A 24,638-nucleotide genomic window follows, 5' to 3' on the forward strand; every position below is an offset into this window, starting at 1 on the left:
GACATAGAGGAGAGATTAGGGCAGATAGATTTATCTAGCTGATCTGTGAATGACCTATTTTTTTTTTCCCCCAGTCAGTCGCAGGAGATCAGTTGGCAGTGAAAGGTTCTTTCAGGATGTGTTGAATAAATCTGTTTTTGCTGTCTCCAGCCTGATTGAGCAGACTCATTCCTTCACGTGTGTGTGTGTGTGTGTGTGTGTGTGTGTGTGTGTGTGTGTGTGTGTGTCTGTTTTTTTGTGTGTTTTTTTATTTAAAAAAATATTGTTCACATGTTTAGCGGATATTTAAACAACATTATGATGATTTATTTATTTATTTTAGAGAAAAAAATTGCAATGGCAAAACATGTTCAGTGTAAACTTAAAACGATTTAAACAAGATTTTAAACAAAATTTTAAAAAATGGCATGGCATGGGGCAATGATTTGTTTTTGTTATTATGAGTCCCTCAGATGGCGAAATGTGTAGAATTGCAGGAAATGTGCTATAAAACTGCATTTTCTTTTCTCAGTTCCATGACAAAATGTGTAGAATTGCAAGACAGTAGCTTCAAACAGCTAGACTAGAAACCTCAAACTCAAATCTGGTCCTTGAAGCCAGTTCCACTGCGCTTTTTCGTTGTTCCCCTCTAATCAGGGACTGATTTTAGACCTGGGACACCAGGTAGAACAGAAAAGCAGGAGACTCTGGACCCCTGTAGGGTCACAGTTGAATACCCCTGCCCTAGAGTTCAAGGCTGGGGAGGGGAATTGTTTTAAGGACACCTTTAGCTATAACAAAAATATTTGATGAAACATCGAATTTGACCTTACTGCTATTAGCCCATAGAAACGCATTGAATAACAGATTCATACATGGAAAAACTAAAAAATAGCCTCCCGAGTGGCACAACGGTGTCACTATAGATCCGAGTTTGATCCCGGTGCTGTGTTGCAGCCGGCCGTGACCGGGAGACTCATGAGGCGACGCACAATTGGCCTAGTGTCGTTAGGGGAGGGTCTGGCCGGCAGGGATGTCCTTGTTCCCTCGCGTTCTAGCGACTCCTTTGGCGGGCCGTGCTCGCTGACACGGTTGACCTGTTGTACAGTGTTTCCTGTACAATGCTCGCTGACACGGTTGACCAGTTGTACAGTGTTTCCTCAACATGTTGGTGAAGCTGGCTTACCGGGTTAAGTGAGCTGTGTGTCAAGAAGCAGTGCTGCTTGGTATGGGTTGTGTTTTCAGGGACGCGTGGCTCTCGACCTTCGCCTCTCCCGAGTCCATACGGTAGTCGCAGCGATGGGACGAGAGGAATTTCAGAAAGTTTGTTTCAAAACAGCACAATTTTGTCTCTGATGCCAAGAACCGGCAGTTATTTGCTTGATGATGCTGACAAAATTTCATGACCGCCGCAGCCCTGTTCACACCCCTCCTGTTGACAGAGAGAAAATCTAGAATGTTCTTAAGCTTATTTTTTGCAGTTCTACACATTTTGTCATGAGGTGCAGATACAATTTTGCAGTTTTAAAGCTCATTTTCTTGCAATTCAATACATTTTGCCATGTCTAATGTGTGTTCATGTGATATTTGAGTGACTCGAACATTACTACAAAATCTATGCCCTTAAAAACCTAGCTAAAAAAACGTTAGCATAAAAAAAAATTGCTGACATGGGCTAGTTGATCTGGATATTTCTAACAAGTTATAAATAGCTTTCTACGGTATGCAATGACTCCCCTGTTGACCCGTGACGACCCCTGCTGACTCCTGCCCTACAAGACAGCTAGCACCACTTACCAGGCCTCTGCTCTGTTTCCCAACCACAGTACTCTGCAGGACAGCTAGCGTGTGATATAGATCTGTCATTCTCATTGAAAGCCAGGCTAAGAAGAGGTAGATCTGTTCTATTTGTGCTATTTCTATGCTTTCAGTTTTATACACCAGCTTCAAACAGCTGGGGGGGGAAATGTGGTTATGGAAAATATAGTTCAGAGTGGTTTAGATTATACAATAATTGTTTGCACCGTACCTGCTTGTTTTGTCGCAAACTATTTAGAATTTTAGCAACTAGGAAAATGGCTGAGCTATTTCTGCATATTGTGTTTTTAAATGTGTTCTATAGCCAACTCTTATGGGCATTGCATAACTTGTTTGTATTTGGCATGGCAATGACCATCAGAGTTGGCAAGACAGTACAAACAGCTCTTGGACCAGGTTATATATTTGTTGCCGTTTTGGATGATTTATTGTGACCTCGGTGTTAGTAGTGTGTGTTTGTTTTAAGTCCAACCTTTCCTGGTTCTTGGCCAGAGGCACACAGTGAAGTGCACCTAGAGTACACAGAATTCTCTCTCTCTCTTTCCACATTTTGTTACGTTACAGCCTTATTCGATTAAATGGATTAAACACATGTTTTTCCTCATCAATCTACACACAATACCCCATCATGACATCACAATACCCCGTCATGACATCACAATACCCCGTCATGACATCACAATACCCCGTCATGACATCACAATACCCCGTCATGACATCACAATACCCCGTCATGACATCACAATACCCCATCATGACATCACAATACCCCATCATGACATCACAATACCCCATCATGACATCACAATACCCCATCATGACAAAGAGAAAATAGGTTTTTAGAAGAAAATAATTGCCAAAGAAAACCCAGATAGCTTATTTACAATAGTATTCAGACCATTTTGCTATGAGGTGCATCCTGTTTCCATTGATCATCCTTGATGTTTCTACAACTTGGAGTCCACCTGTGGTAAATTCAATTGATTGGACATGATTTGGAAAGGCACACACACCTGTCTATATAAGGTCCCACAGTTGACAGTGCATGTCAGAGTAAAAACCAAGCCGTGAGGTTGTAAGAATTGTCCGTAGAGCTCCGAGACAGGATTGTGTCGAAACACAGATCTGGGGAAGGGTACCAAAACATTTCTTCAGCATTGAAGGTCCCCAAGAACACAGTGGCCTCTGTCATTCTTAAATGGAAGACTTTTGGAACTGCTGCCAAAAGTACTGAGTAAAGGGTCTGAATACTTATGTAAATGTGATATTTCAGTTAATTTTTGCAAATGTATTAAAACATTTCAAAAAACCTGTTTATGCTTTGTCATTATGGAGTATTGTGATGTCATTATGGAGTATTGTGATGTCATTATGGAGTATTGTGATGTCATTATGGAGTATTGTGTGTTGATTGAGGGGGAAAACTATTTAATCCATTTTAGAATAACGCTGTAGCGTAATAAAATGTGTAAAAAGTCAAAGGTTCTGAATACTTTCCGAATGCACTGTATCTAGCACTAACCACTTAGCATGTAACTAGCCCTAACCACTTAGCATGTAACTAGCCCTAACCACTTAGCATGTAACTAGCACTAACCACTTAGCATGTAACTAGCCCTAACCACTTAGCATGTAACTAGCCCTAACCACTTAGCATGTAACTAGCCCTAACCACTTAGCATGTAACTAGCCCTAACCACTTAGCATGTAACTAGCCCTAACCACTTAGCATGTAACTAGCCCTAACCACTTAGCATGTAACTAGCTAGCCCTAACCACTTAGCATGTAACTAGCCCTAACCACTTAGCATGTAACTAGCCCTAACCACTTAGCATGTAACTAGCCCTAACCACTTAACATGTAACTAGCCCTAACCACTTAACATGTAACTAGCACTAACCACTTAGCATGTAACTAGCCCTAACCACTTAGCATGTAACTAGCCCAAAGGCTAGTGCTAGTTATATGCTAAGTGGTGATGGGCTAGTTACATGCTAAGTGTTCTGGGCTAGTTACATGCTAGGTGGTTAGGGCTAGTTACATGCTAAGTGTTCTGGGCTAGTTATATGCTAAGTGGTGAGTGCTAGTTATATGCTAAGTGTTCTGGGCTAGTTATATGCTAAGTGGTTAGGGCTAGTTACATGCTAAGTGGTTAGGGCTAGTTACATGCTAAGTGGTTAGGCCTAGTTACATGCTAAGTGGTTAGGGCTAGTTATATGCTAAGTGGTTAGGGCTAGTTACATGCTACGTGGACTTAGCATATAACTAGCCCAGAACATTTAGCATATAACTAGCGCTAACCACTTAGCATGTAACTAGCCCTAACCACTTAGCATATAACTAGCGCTAACCACTTAGCATTAACTAGCCCTAACCACTTAGCATGTAACTAGTCCTAACCACTTAGCATATGTGCCAGAGGGCAGAGGCTCAAACCAGTTCTGCGTATGTATTGATATACAGTGTTTGTTGAATTGTACCACATCCCTGGTTCTTTGAGGGTCTGTTGATAACAGACTGTTGATAACAAGGCCAGATGTATAGTTTCTGGGTTCAATTCCTGCACGGATCACTTGCACATATTGAAAATGTATGCACTTCCTGTGCTGTAAATCGCTTTGGATCAAATGTATGAAATAACAACAATTTAACCATTTTTTCCCCCCCCTTTTTTTTCCCAGTCACAGAAGTCGTGAGGAGGAGGAGAGGATCTCGAAGCCGACAGCGGTGCCACCCAAGCTAGCGGAGCAGGCTCCTGCCCTGCCCAAACCCCTGGAGAAGTCTGTCACCAGGGAAGAGAAACCGGTCCCTCCTCTACCAGGTCAGAACAACTAACCATTAACCTTAACCGGTAACCTAAATGTTAGATAGTTCAACCAGAAGGTCGCAGGGTTGAATCCCAAGTCCAACAGGATACAATTTCTGTGGATTTTAGCTACGCTAGATGCCTACTGCCTTTGTACCCTTGAGCAATACACTTAACATGTACAAATGTTTGAGCCCAGCTACCATGATGAGATTGCTGAGCTGAGCTGAGCTGAGCTGAGCTGAGCTTGGTTGAGGCTGCAGTCTGTATTTAGACTGTAGTGTGAGTTGATGGACTCTGACGTTCCCCCTACTGCCCTGCAGCCAACTGAGTGTCTCTGTGTGGCTGTGTGTTCGTGTGCTTCCGTTTGTGAGAGAGTGTATGCACACATTTTGTTCCTTGAGGATTTGCCTCATGGTCTGTGTGTTGAGAGGTGTCAGTACATCCTCTTGTATGAATAGTGCAGATGATATTATCTCTGTCTCTCTCTCTCTCTCTCTCTCTCTCTCTCTCTGTCTCTGTCTCTGTCTCTGTCTCTGTCTGTCTCTGTCTGTCTCTGTCTCTGTCTCTGTCTCTGTCTCTGTCTCTGTCTCTGTCTCTGTCTCTGTCTCTGTCTCTCTCTCTCTCTCTCTCTCTCTCTCTCTCTCTCTCTCTCTCTCTCTCTCTCTGTCTCTGTCTCTGTCTCTGTCTCTGTCTCTGTCTCTGTCTCTGTCTCTGTCTCTCTCTCTCTCTCTCTCTCTCTCTCTCTGTCTCTGTCTCTCTGTCTCTGTCTCTCTCTGTCTCTGTCTCTGTCTCTGTCTGTCTCTGTCTCTGTCTCTCTCTCTCTCTGTGCGTGCGTGTTTTTCCTCAGAACCCAAGCCAGTATATGCCCAGCCAGGCCAGCCTGACGTGGACCTGCCAGTCAGCCCCGCTGATGCCCCTGTGCCCAGCGCTGCCCATGATGACAGCATCCTACGGTATGTAGAAGTATCTGTTCACCAGTCTAACAGTATCCTACAGTATGTTGAAGTATCTGTTCACCAGTCTAACAGCATCCTACGGTATGTAGAAGTATCTGTTCACCAGTCTAACAGCATCCTACGGTATGTAGAAGTATCTAACAGCATCCTACGGTATGTAGAAGTATCTGTTCACAAGTCTCTAACAGTATCCTACGAGGGGGAGGCCAATGCTAAAGGGGGGGGGGGGGGCAATGCAAATAGTCTGGTTAGTCATTTGATTAGGTGTTCAGGAGTCTTATGGCTTGGGGTGGTAGAAGCTGTTTAGATGCCTCTTGGACCTAGACTTGGCACTCCGCTACCGCTTGCCGTGCGGTAGCAAAGAGAACCGTCTATGACTAGGGTGTCTGGAGTCTTTGACAATTTTTAGGGCCTTCCTCTGACACGGCCTGGTGTAGAGGTCCTGGATGGCAGGCAGCTTGGCCTCTGTGATGTACTGGGCCGTTCGCACTACCCTCTGTAGTGCCTTGCGGTCGGAGGCTGAGCAGTTGCCATACCAGGCAGTGATGCAACCTGTCAAGGTGCTCTCGATGGTGCAGCTGTAGAACCTTTTGAGGATCTGAGGACCCATGCCAAATCTTTTCAGTTTCCTGAGGGAGAATAGGTTTTGTTGTGCCCTCTTCACGACTGTCTTGGTGTGCTTAGATCATGTTAGTTTGTTGGTGATGTGGACACCAAGGAACTTGAAGCTCTCAACCTGCTCCACTGCAGCCCCGTCGATGAGAATGGGTGTGTCCTCGGTCCTCCTTTTCCTGTAGTCCACAATCATATCCTTTGTCTTGATCACATTGAGGGAGAGGTTGTTGTCTTGGCACCACACTGCAAACTTAATGATGGTGTTGGAGTCGTGCCTGGCCGTGTAGTCATGAGTGAACAGGGAGTACAGGAGGGGACTGAGCACGCACCCTTGAGGGGCCCCTGTGTTGAGGATCAGTGTGGCGGATGTGTTGTTACCTACACTCACCACCTGCGGGCGGCCCGTCAGGAAGTCCAGGATACAGTTGCAGAGGGAGGTGTTAAGTACCAGGGTCCTTAGCTAATTGCTGAGCTTTGAGGGCACTATGGCGTTGAACGCTGAGCTGTAGTCAATGAATAGCATTCTCACAGCTGTTCCTTTTGTCCAGGTGGGAAAGGGCAGTGTGGAGTGCAATAGAGGATTGCATCATCTGTGGATCTAGGGTTTCTGGGATAATGGTGTTGATTAGAGGTCAACCGATTAATCGGAATGGCCGATTTAATTAGGGCCGATTTCAAGTTTTCATAACAATTGGAAATCTGTATTTTTGGACACCGATTTGGCCGATTAAAAAAAGATATATAATTTTTTTTACACCTTTATTTAACTAGGCAAGTCAGTTTAGAACACATTCTTATTTTCAATGATGGCCTAGGAACAGTGGGTTAACTGCCTTGTTCAGGGGCAGAACGCCAGATTTTTACCATGTCAGCTTATCTTGCAACCTAACAGTTAACTAGTCCGAAGCTCTAACCACCTGATTACATTGCACTCCACGAGGAGCCTGTCTGTTACGCGAATGCAGTAAGCCAAGGTAAGTTGCTAGCTAGCATTACATTTATCTTTATAAAAAACAATCAATCAATCATAATCACTAGATAACTACACATGGTTGATGATATTACTAGTTTACCTAGCGTGTCCTGCGTTGCATATAATCGATGCGGTGCATATTCGTGAAAAAGGATTGACGTTGCTCCAATGTGTACCTAACCATAAACATCAATGCCTTTCTTAAAATCAATACACAGAAGTATATATTTTTAAACCTGCATATTTAGCTAAAAGAAATCCAGGTTAGTAGTTCATTGCACGCAGAGTCAGTGTATATGCAACAGTTTGGGCCGCCTAATTTGCCAGAATTTTACGTAATTATGACATAACATTGAAGGTTATAACAATGTAACAGCAATATTTAGACTTATGGATGCAACGCCATTAGATAAAATACGGAACGGTTCCGTATTTCACTGAAAGAATAAACGTCTTGTTTTCGAGATGATAGTTTCCGGATTCGACCATATTAATGACCTAAGGCTCGTATTTCTGTGTGTTATTATGTTATAACTAAGCTCTGACTGAGCGGTCGTAGGCTCGTACACATTCATTCAAACAGCACTTTTGTGCGTTTTGCCAGCAGCTCTTCGCAATGCTTCAAGCATTGCGCTGTTTATGACTTCAAGCCTATCATTTCCCGAGATTAGGCTGGTGTAACCGATGTGAAATGGCTAGCTAGTTAGCGGGGTGCGCTCTAATAGCGTTTCAAACGTCACTTGCTCTGAGACTTAGAGTGGTTGTTCCCCTTGCTCTGCAAGGCTAGGGAAACTAGTAATATCATCAACCATGTGTAGTTATCTAGTGATTATGATTGATTGATTTGTGGAGCGATTGATAACGCTGCTTCGAGGGTGGCTGTCGTCGATGTGTTCCTGGTTTGAGCCCAGGTAGGAGCGAGGAGAGGGACGGAAGCTATACCTTTACACTGGCAATACTAAAGTGCCTATAAGAACATCCAATAATCAAAGGTTAATGAAATACAAATGGTATAGAGGGAAATAGTCCTATAATTCCTATAATAATCACAACCTAAAACTTCTTACCTGGGAATATTGAAGACTCATGTTAAAAGGAACCACCAGCTTTCATATGTTCTCATGTTCTGAGCAAGGAACTTAAACGTTAGCTTTCTTACATGGCACATATTGCACTTTTACTTTCTTCTCCAACACTTTGTTTTTGCATTATTTAAACCAAATTGAACATGTTTCATTATCTACTTGAGGCTAAATTGATTTTATTGATGTATTAAGTTAAAATAAGTGTTCATTCAGTATTGATGTAATTGTCATTATTACAAATAAATAAATAAAAATAGTCAGATTAACCGTTTATCGGCTTTTTTTGGTCCTCCAATAATTGGTATTGGCGTTGAAAAATCATAATCGGTCGACCTCTAGTGTTGATGTGAGCCATGACCAGCCATGACTATATGACGTTTAAACTTCACTGATCTTTGGCAGGTGACATCATAGAATTTGAATTTCTAGAAGGGACAAAGCCCATCAGACCACTGACTTGAATGGGAATAGCCATTCTAGAAAGTATATTTCTATGGGTGATACTCCTTATTTCCAAAAACATAAATATCACAGAGTGGTTCTTTAACTGTCTGTCCCCCCCATCCCACCTGGTTCCTCTCTCCCCCATCCCACCCTGTCTCCTCTCTCCCATCCTCCCCCACTCTCCCTAGGCCAAGTATGAAGCTGGTGAAGTTTAAGAAGGGGGAGAGTGTGGGTCTGAGGCTGGCAGGGGGGAACGATGTGGGCATCTTTGTAGCAGGAGTCCTGGAGGATAGCCCAGCGGCTAAGGAGGGTCTGGAGGAGGGGGATCAAATTCTCAGGGTGAGACACGATACAGCAGCAACTACACACTCACTACAGCAACACGAAGGTTGTCGGTTCAATTTCCACAGGGATCACATCCACAATGTATGTAGTTGCACTCACTGTACTGTAAATTGCATAGGATAAAATCGTTCGCTGTGTTAAAATGATCCTCGTCAAAGTGACATGCTGTGTAGCCTAACGTGTAAGTGAATGCCTACACAAATTTAATCAATGCTAGCAGCTACTGAATTTCATTGCACAGAAATCCCATTTTAGTTGCCACTGGAATTGAAGAAGAAAGGGTGACGTTGCATATACTAGCAAATACGTGTTCACACAGTAAAATGGCTGCCGAAAACAACAAGATGCTGCAGGGGATACCACAGTAAAATGGCCACCTAAACAACAACAACAAGATGCTGCAGGGAATACCACAGTAAAATGGCCGCCTAAACAACAAGATGCTGCAGGGGATACCACAGTAAAATGGCCACCTAAACAACAACAACAAGATGCTGCAGGGGATACCATAGTAAAATGGCCGCCTAAACAACAAGATGCTGCAGGGGATACCACAGTAAAATGGCCGCCTAAACAACAAGATGCTGCAGGGGATACCACAGTAAAATGGCCACCTAAACAACAACAACAAGATGCTGCAGGGGATACCACAGTAAAATGGCCACCAGACAACAAGATGCTGCAGGGGATACCACAGTAAAATGGCCACCTAAACAACAACAACAACAAGATGCTGCAGGGGATACCACAGTAAAATGGCCACCTAAACAACAAGATGCTTCAGAGAGGATACCAAAGTAAAATGGCCGCCTAAACAACAACAACAAGATGCTACACTCTATTCAGTGTTTTTTTTTTTACAACGTGGTTAACAGTGTCTGTAACGGTAGCCGTGTTTTCACAGGGCCTTGGTTTGTAATCTCAATGTCTGCGTCCCAAATGACAGCCTTTTCTCTACATAGTGCACAAGTTGTGACCAGGGCCCATTAGGGGACGTATCCAAAAGCTTCTCTTCTGTGATTTATTAACGTTTTTTAAACCCGGCTGCTCTAACATTCCTGTCTCCTAGCAACCGGCATCACTACTAAAAACTGTTTTCCTTTCTATCTCGGTTTGTCCCATTTCTCTTCCTCCCTCCGAGCTGTATATCTTTTTCTGTTTACATTCCGCCTCCTCCTCGTCTCTCTGCGAGCGTAAATGTGTAATGCGTGGGTCTTAGTAATGGTGTGGATTTTTAGTTTAGAGTGCAGTAAAACTCTGTCAGGGTTGTCGTCGCCGGGGGTGACGCTAAAGGATGTTATGTAAACATTTTAGAGGTGTAAAGACATGCTCCAGAACTTTGGCAACTGCTAAGTATTTTTTTAAAATCTCGTTTTGGGCTGGATGTGTCATGCATGCATCATCTATGATCAGAATTACTGTCTTACCTCAATTAGCCAGCAAATCCCCTCAATTAGTCAGCCCCCGAGTAATTAGATTTCCACCAATGAGCTTCAGCTTGGGAGAGAGAGAAATTACATGGTGCACATGATGTGACGTAGTACACCATTTTGGGGGACCACTTTTGGCTCATGAGCACTACTTTCAGAACTACTGGCTAAAAAGTATACAAAAGACCTGAAGAATCTGTTTTAAAACGCTGATGTTGTATAAACATTAAGACATGTAGACCATCAGCACCATTTAACCACAGCTCATGTGTAATATACAGTTGAAGTCGGATGTTTACATACACTTAGGGTGGAGTCATTTAAAACTTGTTTTTCAACCACTCCACAAATTTCTTGTTAACAAACTATAGTTTTGGCAAGTCGGTTAGGACATCTACTTTGTGCATGACACAAGTAATTTTTCCAACAATTGTTTACAGACAGATTATTTCACTTATAATTCACTGTATCACAATTCCAGTGGGTCAGAAGTTTACATACACTAAGTCGACTGTGCCTTTAAACAGCTTGGAATATTCCAGAAAATTATGTCATGACTTTAGAAGCATCTGATAGGCTAATTGACATTGTTTGAGTCAATTGGAGGTGTACCCGTGGATGTATTTCAAGGCCTACCTTCAAACTCAGTGCCTCTTTGCTTGACAGGGTGGCCTAGTGGTTAGAGCGTTGGACTAGTAACCGGAAGGTTGTGAGTTCAAACCCCTGAGCTGACAGGGTATAAATCTGTCGTTCTGCCCCTGAACAGGCAGTTAACCCACTGTTCCCAGGCCGTCATTGAAAATAAGAACGTGTTCTTAACTGACTTGCCTGGTTAAATAAAGGTAAAAAATAAAAATTTTAAAAACAATCAAAAGAAATCAGCCGAGACCTCAGGAAAAAAAAGTGTAGACCTCCACAAGTCTGGTTCATCCTTGGGACCAATTTCCAAACACCTGAAGGTACCACATTGATCTGTACAGACAATAGTACGCGATTATAAACACCATGGGACCACGCAGCCGCCATACCGCTCAGGAAGGAGACGCGTTCTGTCTCCTAGAGATGAACGTACTTTGGTGCGAAAAGTGCAAATCAATCCCAGAACAACAGCAAAGGACCTTGTGAAGATGCTGGAGGAAACATGTACAAAAGTATCTATATCCACAGTAAAATGAGTCCTATATCGACATAACCTGAAAGGCTGCTCCAAAACCGCCATAAAAAGCCAGACTATGGTTTGCAACTGCACATGGGGACAAAGATCGTACTTTGTCCTCTGGTCTGATGAAACAAAAATTGAACTGTTTAGCCATAATGAGCATCATTATGTTTGGAGGAAAAAGGGGGAGGCTTGCAAGCCGAAGAACACCATCCCAACCGTGAAGCACGGGGGTGGCAGCGTAATGTTGTGGGGGTGCTTTGCTGCAGGAGGGACTGGTGCACTTCACAAAATAGATGGCATCATGGGGGGGGAAATTATGTGGATGTATTGAAGCAAATCTCAAGACATCAGTCAGGAAGTTAAAGCTTGGTTGCAAATGGGTCTTCCAAATGGACAATGACCCCAGGACTCCGTTACACCAGCTCTGTCAGGAGGAATGGGCCAAAATTCTCCCAACTTATTGTGGGAAGCTAGTGGAAGGCTACCCGAAACGTTTGACCCAAGTTTAACAATTTAAAGGCAATATTACCAAATACTAATTGAGTATGTAAACTTCTGACCCTCTGGGAATGTGATGACAGTAATAAAAGCTGAAATAAATCATTCTCTCTACTATTATTCTGACATTTCACATTCTTAAAATAAAGTGGTGATTCTAACTGACCTAAGGCATGGAATTTTGACTGGGATTAAATGTCAGCAATTGTGAAAAGTTTAAATGTACGAGTTTAAGTGTATTTGGCTACGGTGTATGTAAACTTCCGACTTCAGCTGTATGGCAGTGCCTACATTTTAGTAAGTGTATGTGATCCCTGGGGGGGGGGGGGGGAATTGAGCCCATAACCTTTTCCCAGGTCACGAGTGAAAACTTATCCAACACTTTTTAGTTGTCCACGATGGTTTCTAAGGATACATAGTCGACAGGATAAATGTTTTTTTCTCAAAAAAAACGTTAAACGAATGAAAAGAATAACCGTACAGCTCCCTGTTTTTCCCAGGTTAATAATGTGGATTTTGCTAATATCATCCGAGAAGAGGCGGTTCTGTTCCTCCTTGACCTCCCTAAAGGTGAAGAGGTCACCATCCTGGCCCAGAAGAAGAAGGATGGTGAGTGCAGGAGGACGAGAGGAAACTGGATGAAAAATAAACTGAGCTGGTCCCCCCCCCCCACCCCACCCCACTCTGAAGGGTCTGGATAGGTATGATCAGTTTAGGGGTGAAGCTTCCACCATATTGATTCCATTTTACAGATCTGCAATCCCAGTATATTAGGGTCAAGGTAAAAGGTAAAGGAAGTGAATTGGGACCAGTTTAACTACTACCAGAGATGTATATGTATTGGACTTCTTCTCCTCCCTCTGACTCTGTCTGTGTTTGGCTCCAGTGTACCGGCGAATCGTGGAGTCTGATGTGGGCGACTCGTTCTACATCCGGACCCACTTTGAGTATGAGAAGGAGTCTCCGTACGGCCTGAGCTTCAACAAGGGAGAGGTGTTCAGAGTGGTGGACACCCTGTACAACGGCAAGCTGGGCTCTTGGCTGGCCATCCGAATAGGGAAGAACCATCAGGAGGTGGAGAGAGGCATCATACCTAACAAGAACAGGTTATGATGACACTCTTCTGCTATTCTGTCCTCTTCTTCTGCTATTCTGTCCTCTTCTTCTGCCATTCTGTCCTTCTTCTGCTATTCTGTCTCCTCCTCCTGCTATTCTGTCCCCTTCTCCTCCTGCTATTCTGTCCTCTTCTCCTCCTGCTATTCTGTCCTCTTCTCCTGCTATTCAGTCCTCTTCTGCTATTCTGTCCTCTTCTTCTGCCATTCTGTCTCCTCCTCCTGCTATTCTGTCCTCTTCTTCTTCTGCCATTCTGTCCTCTTCTTCTGCCATTCTGTCTCATCCTCCTGCCATTCTGTCCTCTTCTTCTTCTGCCATTCTGTCTCCTCCTCCTGCTATTCTGTCCTCTTCTTCTTCTGCCATTCTGTCTCATCCTCCTGCCATTCTGTCCTCTTCTTCTGCCATTCTGTCTCCTCCTCCTGCTATTCTGTCCTCTTCTTCTTCTGCCATTCTGTCTCCTCCTTCTGCTATTCTGTCCTCTTCTGCCATTCTGTCTCCTCCTCCTGCTATTCTGTCCTCTTCTTCTGCCATTCTGTCTCCACCTCCTGCTATTCTGTCCTCTTCTTCTGCCATTCTGTCTCCTCCTCCTGCCATTCTGTCCTCTTCTTCTGCCATTCTGTCTCCTCCTTCTGCTATTCTGTCCTCTTCTCCTTCTGCTATTCTGTCCTCTTCTTCGATCCTACCCATTTGGCTCCTCTTAGGTATTTGTATCACAGAAGTCAGTTTGTTTATTTGAAAAGAGAACGTGTTCCATATAACTTACCTGGTTAAGACAATCATATAAATACAGTTAAAATTATAGTGGCACAAGATTTCGCACTGGTCACCATTTATCATAACAATGTTAATGTCACGTTGTCCTCTCGTAACTTAAACCACATTTGATATGATTATCATAGCCATGTAAGTGCCTCTGTTGACAGTATTAACGTTAGCCATGCCAAGTTTCCTGGACAGTGTCACGGACACATCAAAGCCCTTTAGAGGTGTCTCTACTAAGAGCTCTGTCTGTCCCTCTCATTCTCCTGAGTAGAAAAGAAACTCAAGCACGGGTGATTTTGATGATGCCAAAAATATAATATTTTTCACAAACATCTCAATTGACCTCCATCCGGGTTTTACAGAGAGCGACATCTCATTCTCTGTTACGGAGAAAAACATAATATAACAAATGTTCTCTGGTGTCTCCAGAGCGGAGCAGCTGTCCAGCATGCAGTACACCCTCCCTAAGACTGCAGGGGGCGACAGGGCAGACTTCTGGAGGTTCAGGGGCCTGAGGAGCTCCAAGAGAAACCTGAGGAAAAGCAGAGAGGACCTGTCGGCCCAGCCCGTACAGACCAAGTTCCCCGCTTACGAGAGGGTGGTGCTGAGAGAGGGTGAGGACCGACAACTCTGATAGTGGCCCCTCCTCCTTAACCCCTCCTCCCTAACTCCTCCTCCCTAGCCCCTCCCTAGCCCTTCCTCCCTAACTCCTCCTTAACCCCTCCTCCCTAGCCCCTCCCTAGCCCTTCCTCCCTAACTCCTCCTTAACCCCTCCTCCCTAGCCCCTCCCTAGCCCTTCCTCCCTAACTCCTCCTTAACCCCTCCTCCCTAGCCCCTCCCTAGCCCTTCCTCCCTAACTCCTCCTTAACCCCTCCTCCCTAGCCCCTCCCTAGCCCTTCCTCCCTAACTCCTCCTTAACCCCTCCTCCCTAACTCCTCCTTAACCCCTCCTACCTAACTCCTCCTTAACCCCTCCTCGCTAGCCCCTCCTCGCTAGCCCCTTCTCCCTCACTCCTCGCTAGCCCCTCCTCGCTAGCCCCTCTCTAGCCCCACCTCCCTAACCCCTCCTCGCTAGCCCCTCCTCCCTAACCCCTCCTCCCTAACCCCTCCTCGCTAGCCCCTCGCTAGCCACTCCTCACTAACTCCTCCTCCCTAACTCCTCCTCCCTAGCCCCTCCTCCTCCCTAGCCCCTCCTCCCTCACTCCTCCTCCCTAGCCCCTCCTCCCTCACTCCTCCACCCTAGCTCCTCCCTCACTCTTCCCTAACTCCTCGCTAGCCCTTCCTCCCCCCTAGCCCCTCCTCCTCCCTAGCCCCTCCTCCCTAGCTCCTCCTCCCCTAACTCCTCCTCCCTAGCCTTCCTCCCTCACTCCCCCCTAACCCCTCCTCCTCCCTAACCCCTCCTCCCTAGCCCCTCCTCCCCTAACTCCTCCTCCCATAACTCCTCCTCCCTAGCCTCTCCTCCCTCACTCCCCCCTAACCCCTCCTCCTCCCTAACCCCTCCTCCCTAGCCCCTCCTCCCTAAACCCTCTGTCTGTCTCTGACTCTCTGTCTAATAGTGATGTTTGGAGCGTTTTATTTAAAGGAGAACATGTCACCCTTTTAACGCACCACCAACATTTTCTATTTCTCAGTAAATAAGAAAGTTGGAAAGGTTATACTAGATCACTGGCTATATAGAGTCAATAACCTTATGATAGGGTAGGATGGAACACTGATACACCAGTCTGTCCTCTGATGACCTTTAGGGTAGGATGGAACACTGATACACCAGTCTGTCCTCTGATGACCTTTAGGGTAGGATGGAACACTGATACACCAGTCTGTCCTCTGATGACCTTTAGGGTAGGATGGAACACTGATACACCAGTCTGTCCTCTGATGACCTTTAGGGTAGGATGGAACACTGATACACCAGTCTGTCCTCTGATGACCTTTAGGGTAGGATGGAACACTGATACACCAGTCTGTCCTCTGATGACCTTTAGGGTAGGATGGAACACTGATACACCAGTCTGTCCTCTGATGACCTTTAGGGTAGGATGGAACACTGATACACCAGTCTGTCCTCTGATGACCTTTAGGGTAGGATGGAACACTGATACACCAGTCTGTCCTCTGATGACCTTTAGGGTAGGATGGAACACTGATACACCAGTCTGTCCTCTGATGACCTTTAGGGTAGGATGGAACACTGATACACCAGTCTGTCCTCTGATGACCTTTAGGGTAGGATGGAACACTGATACACCAGTCTGTCCTCTGATGACCTTTAGGGTAGGATGGAACACTGATACACCATCCTCTCAGTCTGTCCTCTGTTCCTTTGTCCAGCTGGATTCCTCAGACCTGTGGTGGTATTTGGACCCATCGCAGACGTGGCACGAGAGAAAATCTCCCGGGAGGAGCCTGATCTGTTTGAACTTGCAAGTGAGTAACACAGTGTATCGGAATGACATGCAAATGAGTAACACAGTGTATCGGAATGACATGCAAATGAGTAACACGGTGTATCGGAATAACATGCAAATGAGTAACACGGTGTATCGGAATGACATGCAAATGAGTAACACGGTGTATCGGAATGACATGCAAATGAGTAACACGGTGTATCGGAATGACATGCAAATGAGTAACACGGTGTATCGGAATGACATGCAAATGAGTAACACGGTGTATCGGAATGACATGCAAATGAGTAACACAGTGTATCGGAATGACATGCAAATGAGTAACACGGTGTATCAGAATGATGTGCAAATGCTCTGAAGATTCCTGAATTCTGTTTAACAGTTTGATTATAGAATGATGAAACTGTCCCTTCCCCTGTGTTCCAGAGAGTGAACCTAGAGACGCAGGGACAGACCAGCGTAGTTCAGGAATCATCCGTCTCCACACCATCAAGCAGATCATCGACAGAGTGAGTTTTCTTTTAAACATACAGTCGTTCATTTTAATAGGATAGTGTTTTTGATTGTAAAACTGTTGTGGGGTTGGTGATGTACGGTTTTAGATATTTTTGTGGTGCGGTCAGAATGACTATTTCAAATGTAGCCTTTGTCCAATGATATTCCACTGACGATGCACAGAGAACAGCCAAGAACAGGATTCACTGGAGATGACAGTCTGTTTGAGGCCCATTGCTCCACTAGGCGCTTAAAAGGAACGGCTACGTCAACTAAGTTGTGGTGTCTTGTCTGGTGTAGGATAAACATGCAGTCCTGGACATCACCCCCAACGCGGTGGATCGTCTGAACTACGCCCAGTGGTATCCCATCGTGGTGTTCCTCAACCCGGACAGCAAGCAGGGAGTCAAGAACATGAGAACCAGGCTCTGTTCCGAGTCCAGGAAGTCAGCCCGGAAACTCTACGAGAGAGCCTTGAAACTAAGGAAGAACAACCACCACCTCTTCACCAGTAAGTACTGAGGGAGAGAGGAGAGTAGAGAGAGATGAGAGTAGAGAGAGATGAGAGTAGAGAGAGATGAGAGAGAGGAGAGGAGAGAGAGATGAGAGTAGAGAGAGAGGAGAGGAGAGGAGAGTAGAAAGAGGAGAGTAGAGAGAGAGAGGGGAGAGTAGAGAGAGAGAGGGGAGAGTAGAGAGGAGAGTAGAGAGAGAGAGGGGAGAGTAGAGAGAGAGAGGAGAGTAGAGAGAGAGAGGGGAGAGTAGAGAGGAGAGTAGAGAGAGAGAGGGGAGAGTAGAGAGAGAGGAGAGGAGAGAGAGGAGAGGAGAGTAGAGAGAGGAGAGGAGAGTAGAGAGAGAGAGGGGAGAGTAGAGAGAGAGAGGGGAGAGTAGAGAGAGAGAGGGGAGAGTAGAGAGAGAGAGGGGAGAGTAGAGAGAGAGAGGAGGAGAGGAGAGAGAGACATTTGAAATGTCACCTTTATGACGTTTGCAGATAAAAATAAAAAAAAGTTATGTGCCCATATCCTCGTACCGAAAATATCTATAGCAGGATAGCTAACCCTGATGACGGAACCTTGACTATAGCAGAATAGCTAACCCTGATGACGGAACCTTGACTATAGCAGAATAGCTAACCCTGATGACGGAACCTTGACTATAGCAGGATAGCTAACCCTGATGACGGAACCTTGACTATAGCAGGATAGCTAACCCTGATGACGGAACCTTGACTATAGCAGGATAGCTAACCCTGATGACGGAACCTTGACTATAGCAGGATAGCTAACCCTGATGACGGAACCTTGACTATAGCAGGATAGCTAACCCTGATGACGGAACCTTGACTATAGCAGGATAGCTAACCCTGATGACGGAACCTTTTTTTATTTTTTTTATTTTTTTATTTCACCTTTATTTAACCAGGTAGGCTAGTTGAGAACACCTTTATTTAACCAGGTAGGCTAGTTGAGAACACCTTTATTTAACCAGGTAGGCTAGTTGAGAACACCTTTATTTAACCAGGTAGGCTAGTTGAGAACAAGTTCTCATTTGCAACTGCGACCTGGCCAAGATAAAGCATAGCAGTGTGAGCATACAACAAAGAGTTACACATGGAGTAAACAATTAACAAGTCAATAACACAGTAGAAAACAAAGGGGGGGGTCTATATACAATGTGTGCAAAAGGCATGAGGAGGTAGGCAAATAATTACAATTTTGCAGATTAACACTGGAGTGATAAATGATCAGATGGTCATGTACAGGTAGAGATATTGGTGTGCAGAAGAGCAGAAAAGTAAATAAATAAAAACAGTATGGGGCTGAGGTAGGTGAAAAGGGTGGGCTATTTACCAATAGACGATGTACAGCTGCAGCGATCGGTTAGCTGCTCAGATAGCTGATGTTTGAAGTTGGTGAGGGAGATAAAAGTCTCCAACTTCAGCGATTTTTGCAATTCGTTCCAGTCACAGGCAGCAGAGTACTGGAACGAAAGGCGGCCAAATGAGGTGTTGGCTTTAGGGATGATCAGTGAGATACACCTGCTGGAGCGCGTGCTACGGATGGGTGTTGCCATCGTGACCAGTGAGCTGAGATAAGGCGGAGCTTTACCTAGCATAGACTTGTAGATGACCTGGAGCCAGTGGGTCTGGCGACGAATATGTAGCGAGGGCCAGCCGACTAGAGCATACAAGTCGCAGTGGTGGGTGGTATAAGGTGCTTTAGTGACAAAACGGATGGCACTGTGATAGACTGCATCCAGTTTGCTGAGTAGAGTGTTGGAAGCCATTTTGTAGATGACATCGCCGAAGTCGAGGATCGGTAGGATAGTCAGTTTTACTAGGGTAAGCTTGGCGGCGTGAGTGAAGGAGGCTTTGTTGCGGAATAGAAAGCCGACTCTTGATTTGATTTTCGATTGGAGATGTTTGATATGAGTCTGGAAGGAGAGTTTGCAGTCTAGCCAGACACCTAGGTACTTATAGACGTCCACATATTCTAGGTCGGAACCATCCAGGGTGGTGATGCTAGTCGGGCATGCAGGTGCAGGCAGCGACCGGTTGAAAAGCATGCATTTGGTTTTACTAGCGTTTAAGAGCAGTTGGAGGCCACGGAAGGAGTGTTGTATGGCATTGAAGCTTGTTTGGAGGTTAGATAGCACAGTGTCCAAAGACGGGCCGAAAGTATATAGAATGGTGTCGTCTGCGTAGAGGTGGATCAGGGAATCGCCCGCAGCAAGAGCAACATCATTGATATACACAGAGAAAAGAGTCGGCCCGAGAATTGAACCCTGTGGCACCCCCATAGAGACTGCCAGAGGACCGGACAGCATGCCCTCCGATTTGACACACTGAACTCTGTCTGCAAAGTAATTGGTGAACCAGGCAAGGCAGTCATCCGAAAAACCGAGGCTACTGAGTCTGCCGATAAGAATATGGTGATTGACAGAGTCGAAAGCCTTGGCAAGGTCGATGAAGACGGCTGCACAGTACTGTCTTTTATCGATGGCGGTTATGATATCGTTTAGTACCTTGAGTGTGGCTGAGGTGCACCCATGACCGGCTCGGAAACCAGATTGCACAGCGGAGAAGGTACGGTGGGATTCGAGATGGTCAGTGGATTCGAGATGGTCAGTGACCTTGACTATAGCAGGATAGCTAACCCTGATTACGGAACCTTGACTAACTTAACTGTGAGGTTGACCTGAAAACACCAGACTTGTGGCTATAACAACACGTAGATTATTCTCCTGGCATCGTCTAGCTCTGTTTGGGATGTTTTACTTTGCCTCGCTGGCTTGCCAGCTTCTAGGTAATCAACCCTCCGACATCTGCTATGTTGTAGAGGATAACCAACTGATTATGTGGTTGTTTTTTAGTGGATAGATCGGCTTTACTATTGCAGATGTGGCTTCTATCAATGTCATTGTCTGAATCATTTCCAATCGCCTATTATGTTTTGTAAAATATATATATATATATACACACAGCTTCTAAAAATATATTTTCCTTTATTATTTTCCACTAACCCTACCACCTCTCCCATAATTGGAGTAAACTAATGAACAACAACACTTAGGCCTCTACTTCCTGCTTATACATACTATATACATTTTACATTAGTTATCTTTTGTTTGTTATTGGTCCCACCCTTCAGCTCCATTCAACCCCTCCCATCTGTCTCGTAACACCATCCAGTCCCACCCTTCAGCTCCATTCAACCCCTCCCATCTGTCTCGTAACACCATCCAGTCCCACCCTTCAGCTCCATTCAACCCCTCCCATCTGTCTCGTAACACCATCCAGTCCCACCCTTCAGCTCCATTCAACCCCTCCCATCTGTCTTGTAACACCATCCAGTCCCACCCTTCAGCTCCATTCAACCCCTCCCATCTTATCTCGTAACACCATCCAGTCCCACCCTTCAGCTCCATTCAACCCCTCCCATCTTATCTCGTAACACCGTCCATATTGGATTTCTATTTGCCATATATTTTTCTACTGTGCTGTGATGCTTCACAAAAGTTCTGAACCTTTCTATTCTCATCGTTTTCACAGATACCATTTTTTTTTTTGGTAGAAGTATTATTGTATTATTGATTGACTATGACTTTTCAAATCACCCAGTAGCACTATCTGCAGAGTTAGCTCCAGGTAAATGTTGCAATGCTTCAGCCACGTGTTTATTAATTTGCTGCATTTGAAGTCATAGGTTTACATCTTTCTGGTGAGAACCTGCACAACTTTTCATGGCTGGGAAATGGGTCTAAATTATGACGGTGTTATGAGGTGTTGTTCACATCTGTTACTAAAAGAACAAGGGTTCAGGATCCCAGAGGAAGTCCAGTGGTCCTGTGGCCCTGTTAAATACCCAGCCATTTTCACACACATACTGCTCATAAGCTTGATTCTGGAACAATTTTGATTATGGAACCATTTTAATTCTGGAACCATTTTAATTCTGGAACCATTTTGATTCTGGAACCATTTTGATTGCTTGGTCATGAAAGTAGCACGTTAACGATTCACACGGGTGTCTACACTGAACAGAAATATAAATGCAGCATGTAAAGTGTTGGTCCCATGTTTCATGAGCTGAAATAAAAGATCCCAGAAATGTTCCATACGCACAAAAAGCTTATTTCTCTCAATTTGTGTGCACAAATTTGCCATGATAACCCATCCACCTGACAGGTGTGGCGTATCAAGAAGCTGATTAAACAGCATGATTATTACACATTTGCACCTTGCGCTGGGGACAATAAAAAGTCACTCTAAAATGTATAGTTTTGTCACACAACACAATGCCACAGATGTGTGTGCAATTGGCATGTTGACTGCAGGAATGTCCACCAGAGCTGTTGCTAAATTATTGAATGTTAATTTCTCTACCATAAGCAGCATCCAACGTCGTTTTAGAGAATTTGTCAGTAAGTCCATCCGGCTTCACAACCACAGATCACATCTAACCACGCCAGCCCAGGACCTTCACATCCGGCTTCACAACCACAGATCACATCTAACCATGCCAGCCCAGGACCTTCACATCCGGCTTCACAACCACAGATCACATCTAACCACGCCAGCCCAGGACCTCCACATCCGGCTTCACAACCAGAGACTACATCTAATCATGCCAGCCCAGGACCTCCACATCCGGCTTCACAACCAGAGACTACATCTAACCACGCCAGCCCAGGACCTCCACATCCGGCTTCACAACCACAGATCACATCTAATCATGCCAGCCCAGGACCTCCACATCCGGCTTCACAACCAGAGACTACATCTAACCACGCCAGCCCAGGACCTCCACATCCGGCTTCACAACCACAGATCACATCTAACCATAACAGCCCAGGACCTCCACATCCGGCTTCTTCACCTGCAGGAACGTCTGAGACAATCCGCCCGGAAAGCTAATGAAACTGTTGATTTGCACAACAGAATAATTTCTACACAAACTGTCAAAAACCGTCTCAGGGAAGCTCATCTGCGGGCTCGTCGTCCTCATCAGGGTCTTGACCTGATTGCAGTTTGGCGTCGTAACTGACTTCAGTGGGAAAATGCTCACCTTTGATGGCCACTGGCACACTGGAGAAGTGTGTTCTTCACTGATAAATCCCAGTTTCAACTGTATAGGACAGATGGCAGACATCGTGTGGGTGAGCGGTTTGCTGATGTCAACATTGTGCTCCATGGTGGAGGTGGGGTTATGGTATGGGCAGGCATAAGCTACAGACAACAAATAATATTGCATTTTATCAATGGCAATTTGAACGCACAGAGATACTGTGATGAGATCCTGAAGCCCATCGACATGCCATTCATCCACCACCATCGCCTCATATTTCCCCATGATAATGCACGGCCCCATGTTGCAAGGATCTGTACACAATTTCTGGAAGCTGAAAATGTCCCAGTTCTTCCATGGTCTTCATACTCACCAGACATGTCACCCACTGAGTATGTTTGGGATGCTCTGGATCGATGTGTACACGACAGCGCGTTCCATTTCCCGCCAATATCCAGCAACTCCGCACAGCCATTGAAGAGGAGTGGGACAACATTCCACAGGCCACAATCAACAACCTAATCAACTCTATGTGAGGGAGATGTGTAGCACTGAATGAGGCAAATGGTGGTCACACCAGATACTGACTGGTTATCTGATCCACACCCCTTACCCTTATCTTTTGAAGGTATCTGTGACCAACAGATGCATATCTGTATTCCCTGTCGTGAAATCCATAGATCAGGGCCTAATGAATTTATTTAAATTGACTGATTTCCTCATATGAACTGTAACTCAGTAAAATCTTTGAAGTTGTTTCATGTTTCCTTTACATTTTTTGGTCTGTGTAATAAAAGGCCACTACATCTGGTGGAATTCCTCAGGGATCCATTCATGTTGAATTGCTCTCATGCTAAATGGGCAGCATCATTGCTAACCAGTAACACTGTAACCCTTCTGTCCTCTGTTAGCCACCATCAACATGAACAACATGAACGATGGCTGGTACGGCGCTCTGAAGGAGACCGTTCAGCAGCAACAGAACCAGTTGGTCTGGGTGTCAGAGGGCAAGGTGAGAGAAACACTCAACTGTAGTTTCACAGTTTAAAAAAAACAAAAAACACTAAAAACTAAAAGTCACTCATAAATATGATCTTTCCAAAAGCATTGAGCCTTGTTTTGTTTGAATAACATCTAATCATTTCTGACTCACCTGCTGAAGCAACCCTAAAAAAAAACTGCATATTTCTTCCCATCCACCACTCCCTCCTTCTTCCTTTGCCTCTCCCCAGGCGGACGGCGCTCCGGACGATGACCTCGACATCCATGATGACCGTCTGTCATATCTGTCAGCCCCGGGCAGTGAGTACTCCATGTACAGCACGGACAGCCGCCACACCTCTGACTATGAGGACACGGACACAGAGGGCGGGGCCTACACTGACCAGGAACTAGACGAGACGCTCAATGACGAGGTCGGTCGGATTCATTTTATTTTATTTTTTTTAATATTAGAGATTATTTTATTTCTGAAATAGATATTTGATTCATGTTCGCAGTCAAAAAGGCTGAATTATGCAGAATACAGTTACATTAAGACACATGCTCGTCAAACATCTCATGTCATGTTGAAACAGGAAAAGGCCTTTCCCAAACTGTTGCCACAAAACACAGAATCATCTAGAATGTAGCGTTAAGATTTCCCTTTACTGGAACTTAAGCGCACTAGCCCCAACCATGAAAAACAGCCCCAGACCACTATTTCTCCTCCACCAAACTTTACAGTTGGCACTATCCATTCGGGCAGGTAGCGTTCTCCTGGCATCCGCCAAACCCAGTCTGTCGGACTGCCAGAGGGTGAAGCGTGATTCATCACTCCAGAGAATGCGTTTCCACTGCTCCAGAGTCCAATGGCGACGAGCTTTACACCACTCGATCCGAAGCTTGGCATTGCGCATGGTGATCTTAGGCTTGTGTGTGGCTGCTCGGCTATGGAAACCCATTTCATGAAGCTACCGATGAACAGTTCTTGTGCTGACTTTGCTTCCAGAGGCAGTTTGGAACTAGGTAGGGAGTGTTGCAACCGAGGACAGATCATTTTTATGAGCTATCTGCTTCAGCGCTCGACTGTCCCGTTCTGTGAGCTTGTGTGGTCTACCACTTCGCGGCTGAGCCGTTGTTGCTCCTAGACGTTTCCAGTTCACAATAACAGCACGTACAGTTGACTGGGGCAGCGCTACCA

General features: G+C 45.1%; 1 protein-coding gene across 6 annotated transcripts in view; it reads left to right on the forward strand.

Moving 5' to 3' along the window:
- LOC109898230 (tight junction protein ZO-1) overlaps positions 1-24,638 on the forward strand; it is a 199,749-nt gene that overhangs the window by 150,625 nt on the left and 24,486 nt on the right. For all 6 annotated transcript variants that reach the window (XM_031832992.1, XM_031832990.1, XM_031832986.1 and 3 more), the window contains 11 exons: positions 4,480-4,619; positions 5,455-5,560; positions 8,869-9,019; positions 12,616-12,724; positions 13,002-13,221; positions 14,420-14,604; positions 16,321-16,416; positions 16,824-16,906; positions 17,193-17,403; positions 23,368-23,468; positions 23,689-23,871. In XM_031832992.1, coding sequence (XP_031688852.1) covers positions 4,480-4,619; positions 5,455-5,560; positions 8,869-9,019; positions 12,616-12,724; positions 13,002-13,221; positions 14,420-14,604; positions 16,321-16,416; positions 16,824-16,906; positions 17,193-17,403; positions 23,368-23,468; positions 23,689-23,871 — 1,585 coding nt within the window. The remainder of the gene's footprint in view (positions 1-4,479; positions 4,620-5,454; positions 5,561-8,868; positions 9,020-12,615; positions 12,725-13,001; positions 13,222-14,419; positions 14,605-16,320; positions 16,417-16,823; positions 16,907-17,192; positions 17,404-23,367; positions 23,469-23,688; positions 23,872-24,638) is intronic.

This window comes from Oncorhynchus kisutch, linkage group LG10 (assembly GCF_002021735.2).
Source record: "Oncorhynchus kisutch isolate 150728-3 linkage group LG10, Okis_V2, whole genome shotgun sequence".
Taxonomy (NCBI): domain Eukaryota; kingdom Metazoa; phylum Chordata; class Actinopteri; order Salmoniformes; family Salmonidae; genus Oncorhynchus; species Oncorhynchus kisutch.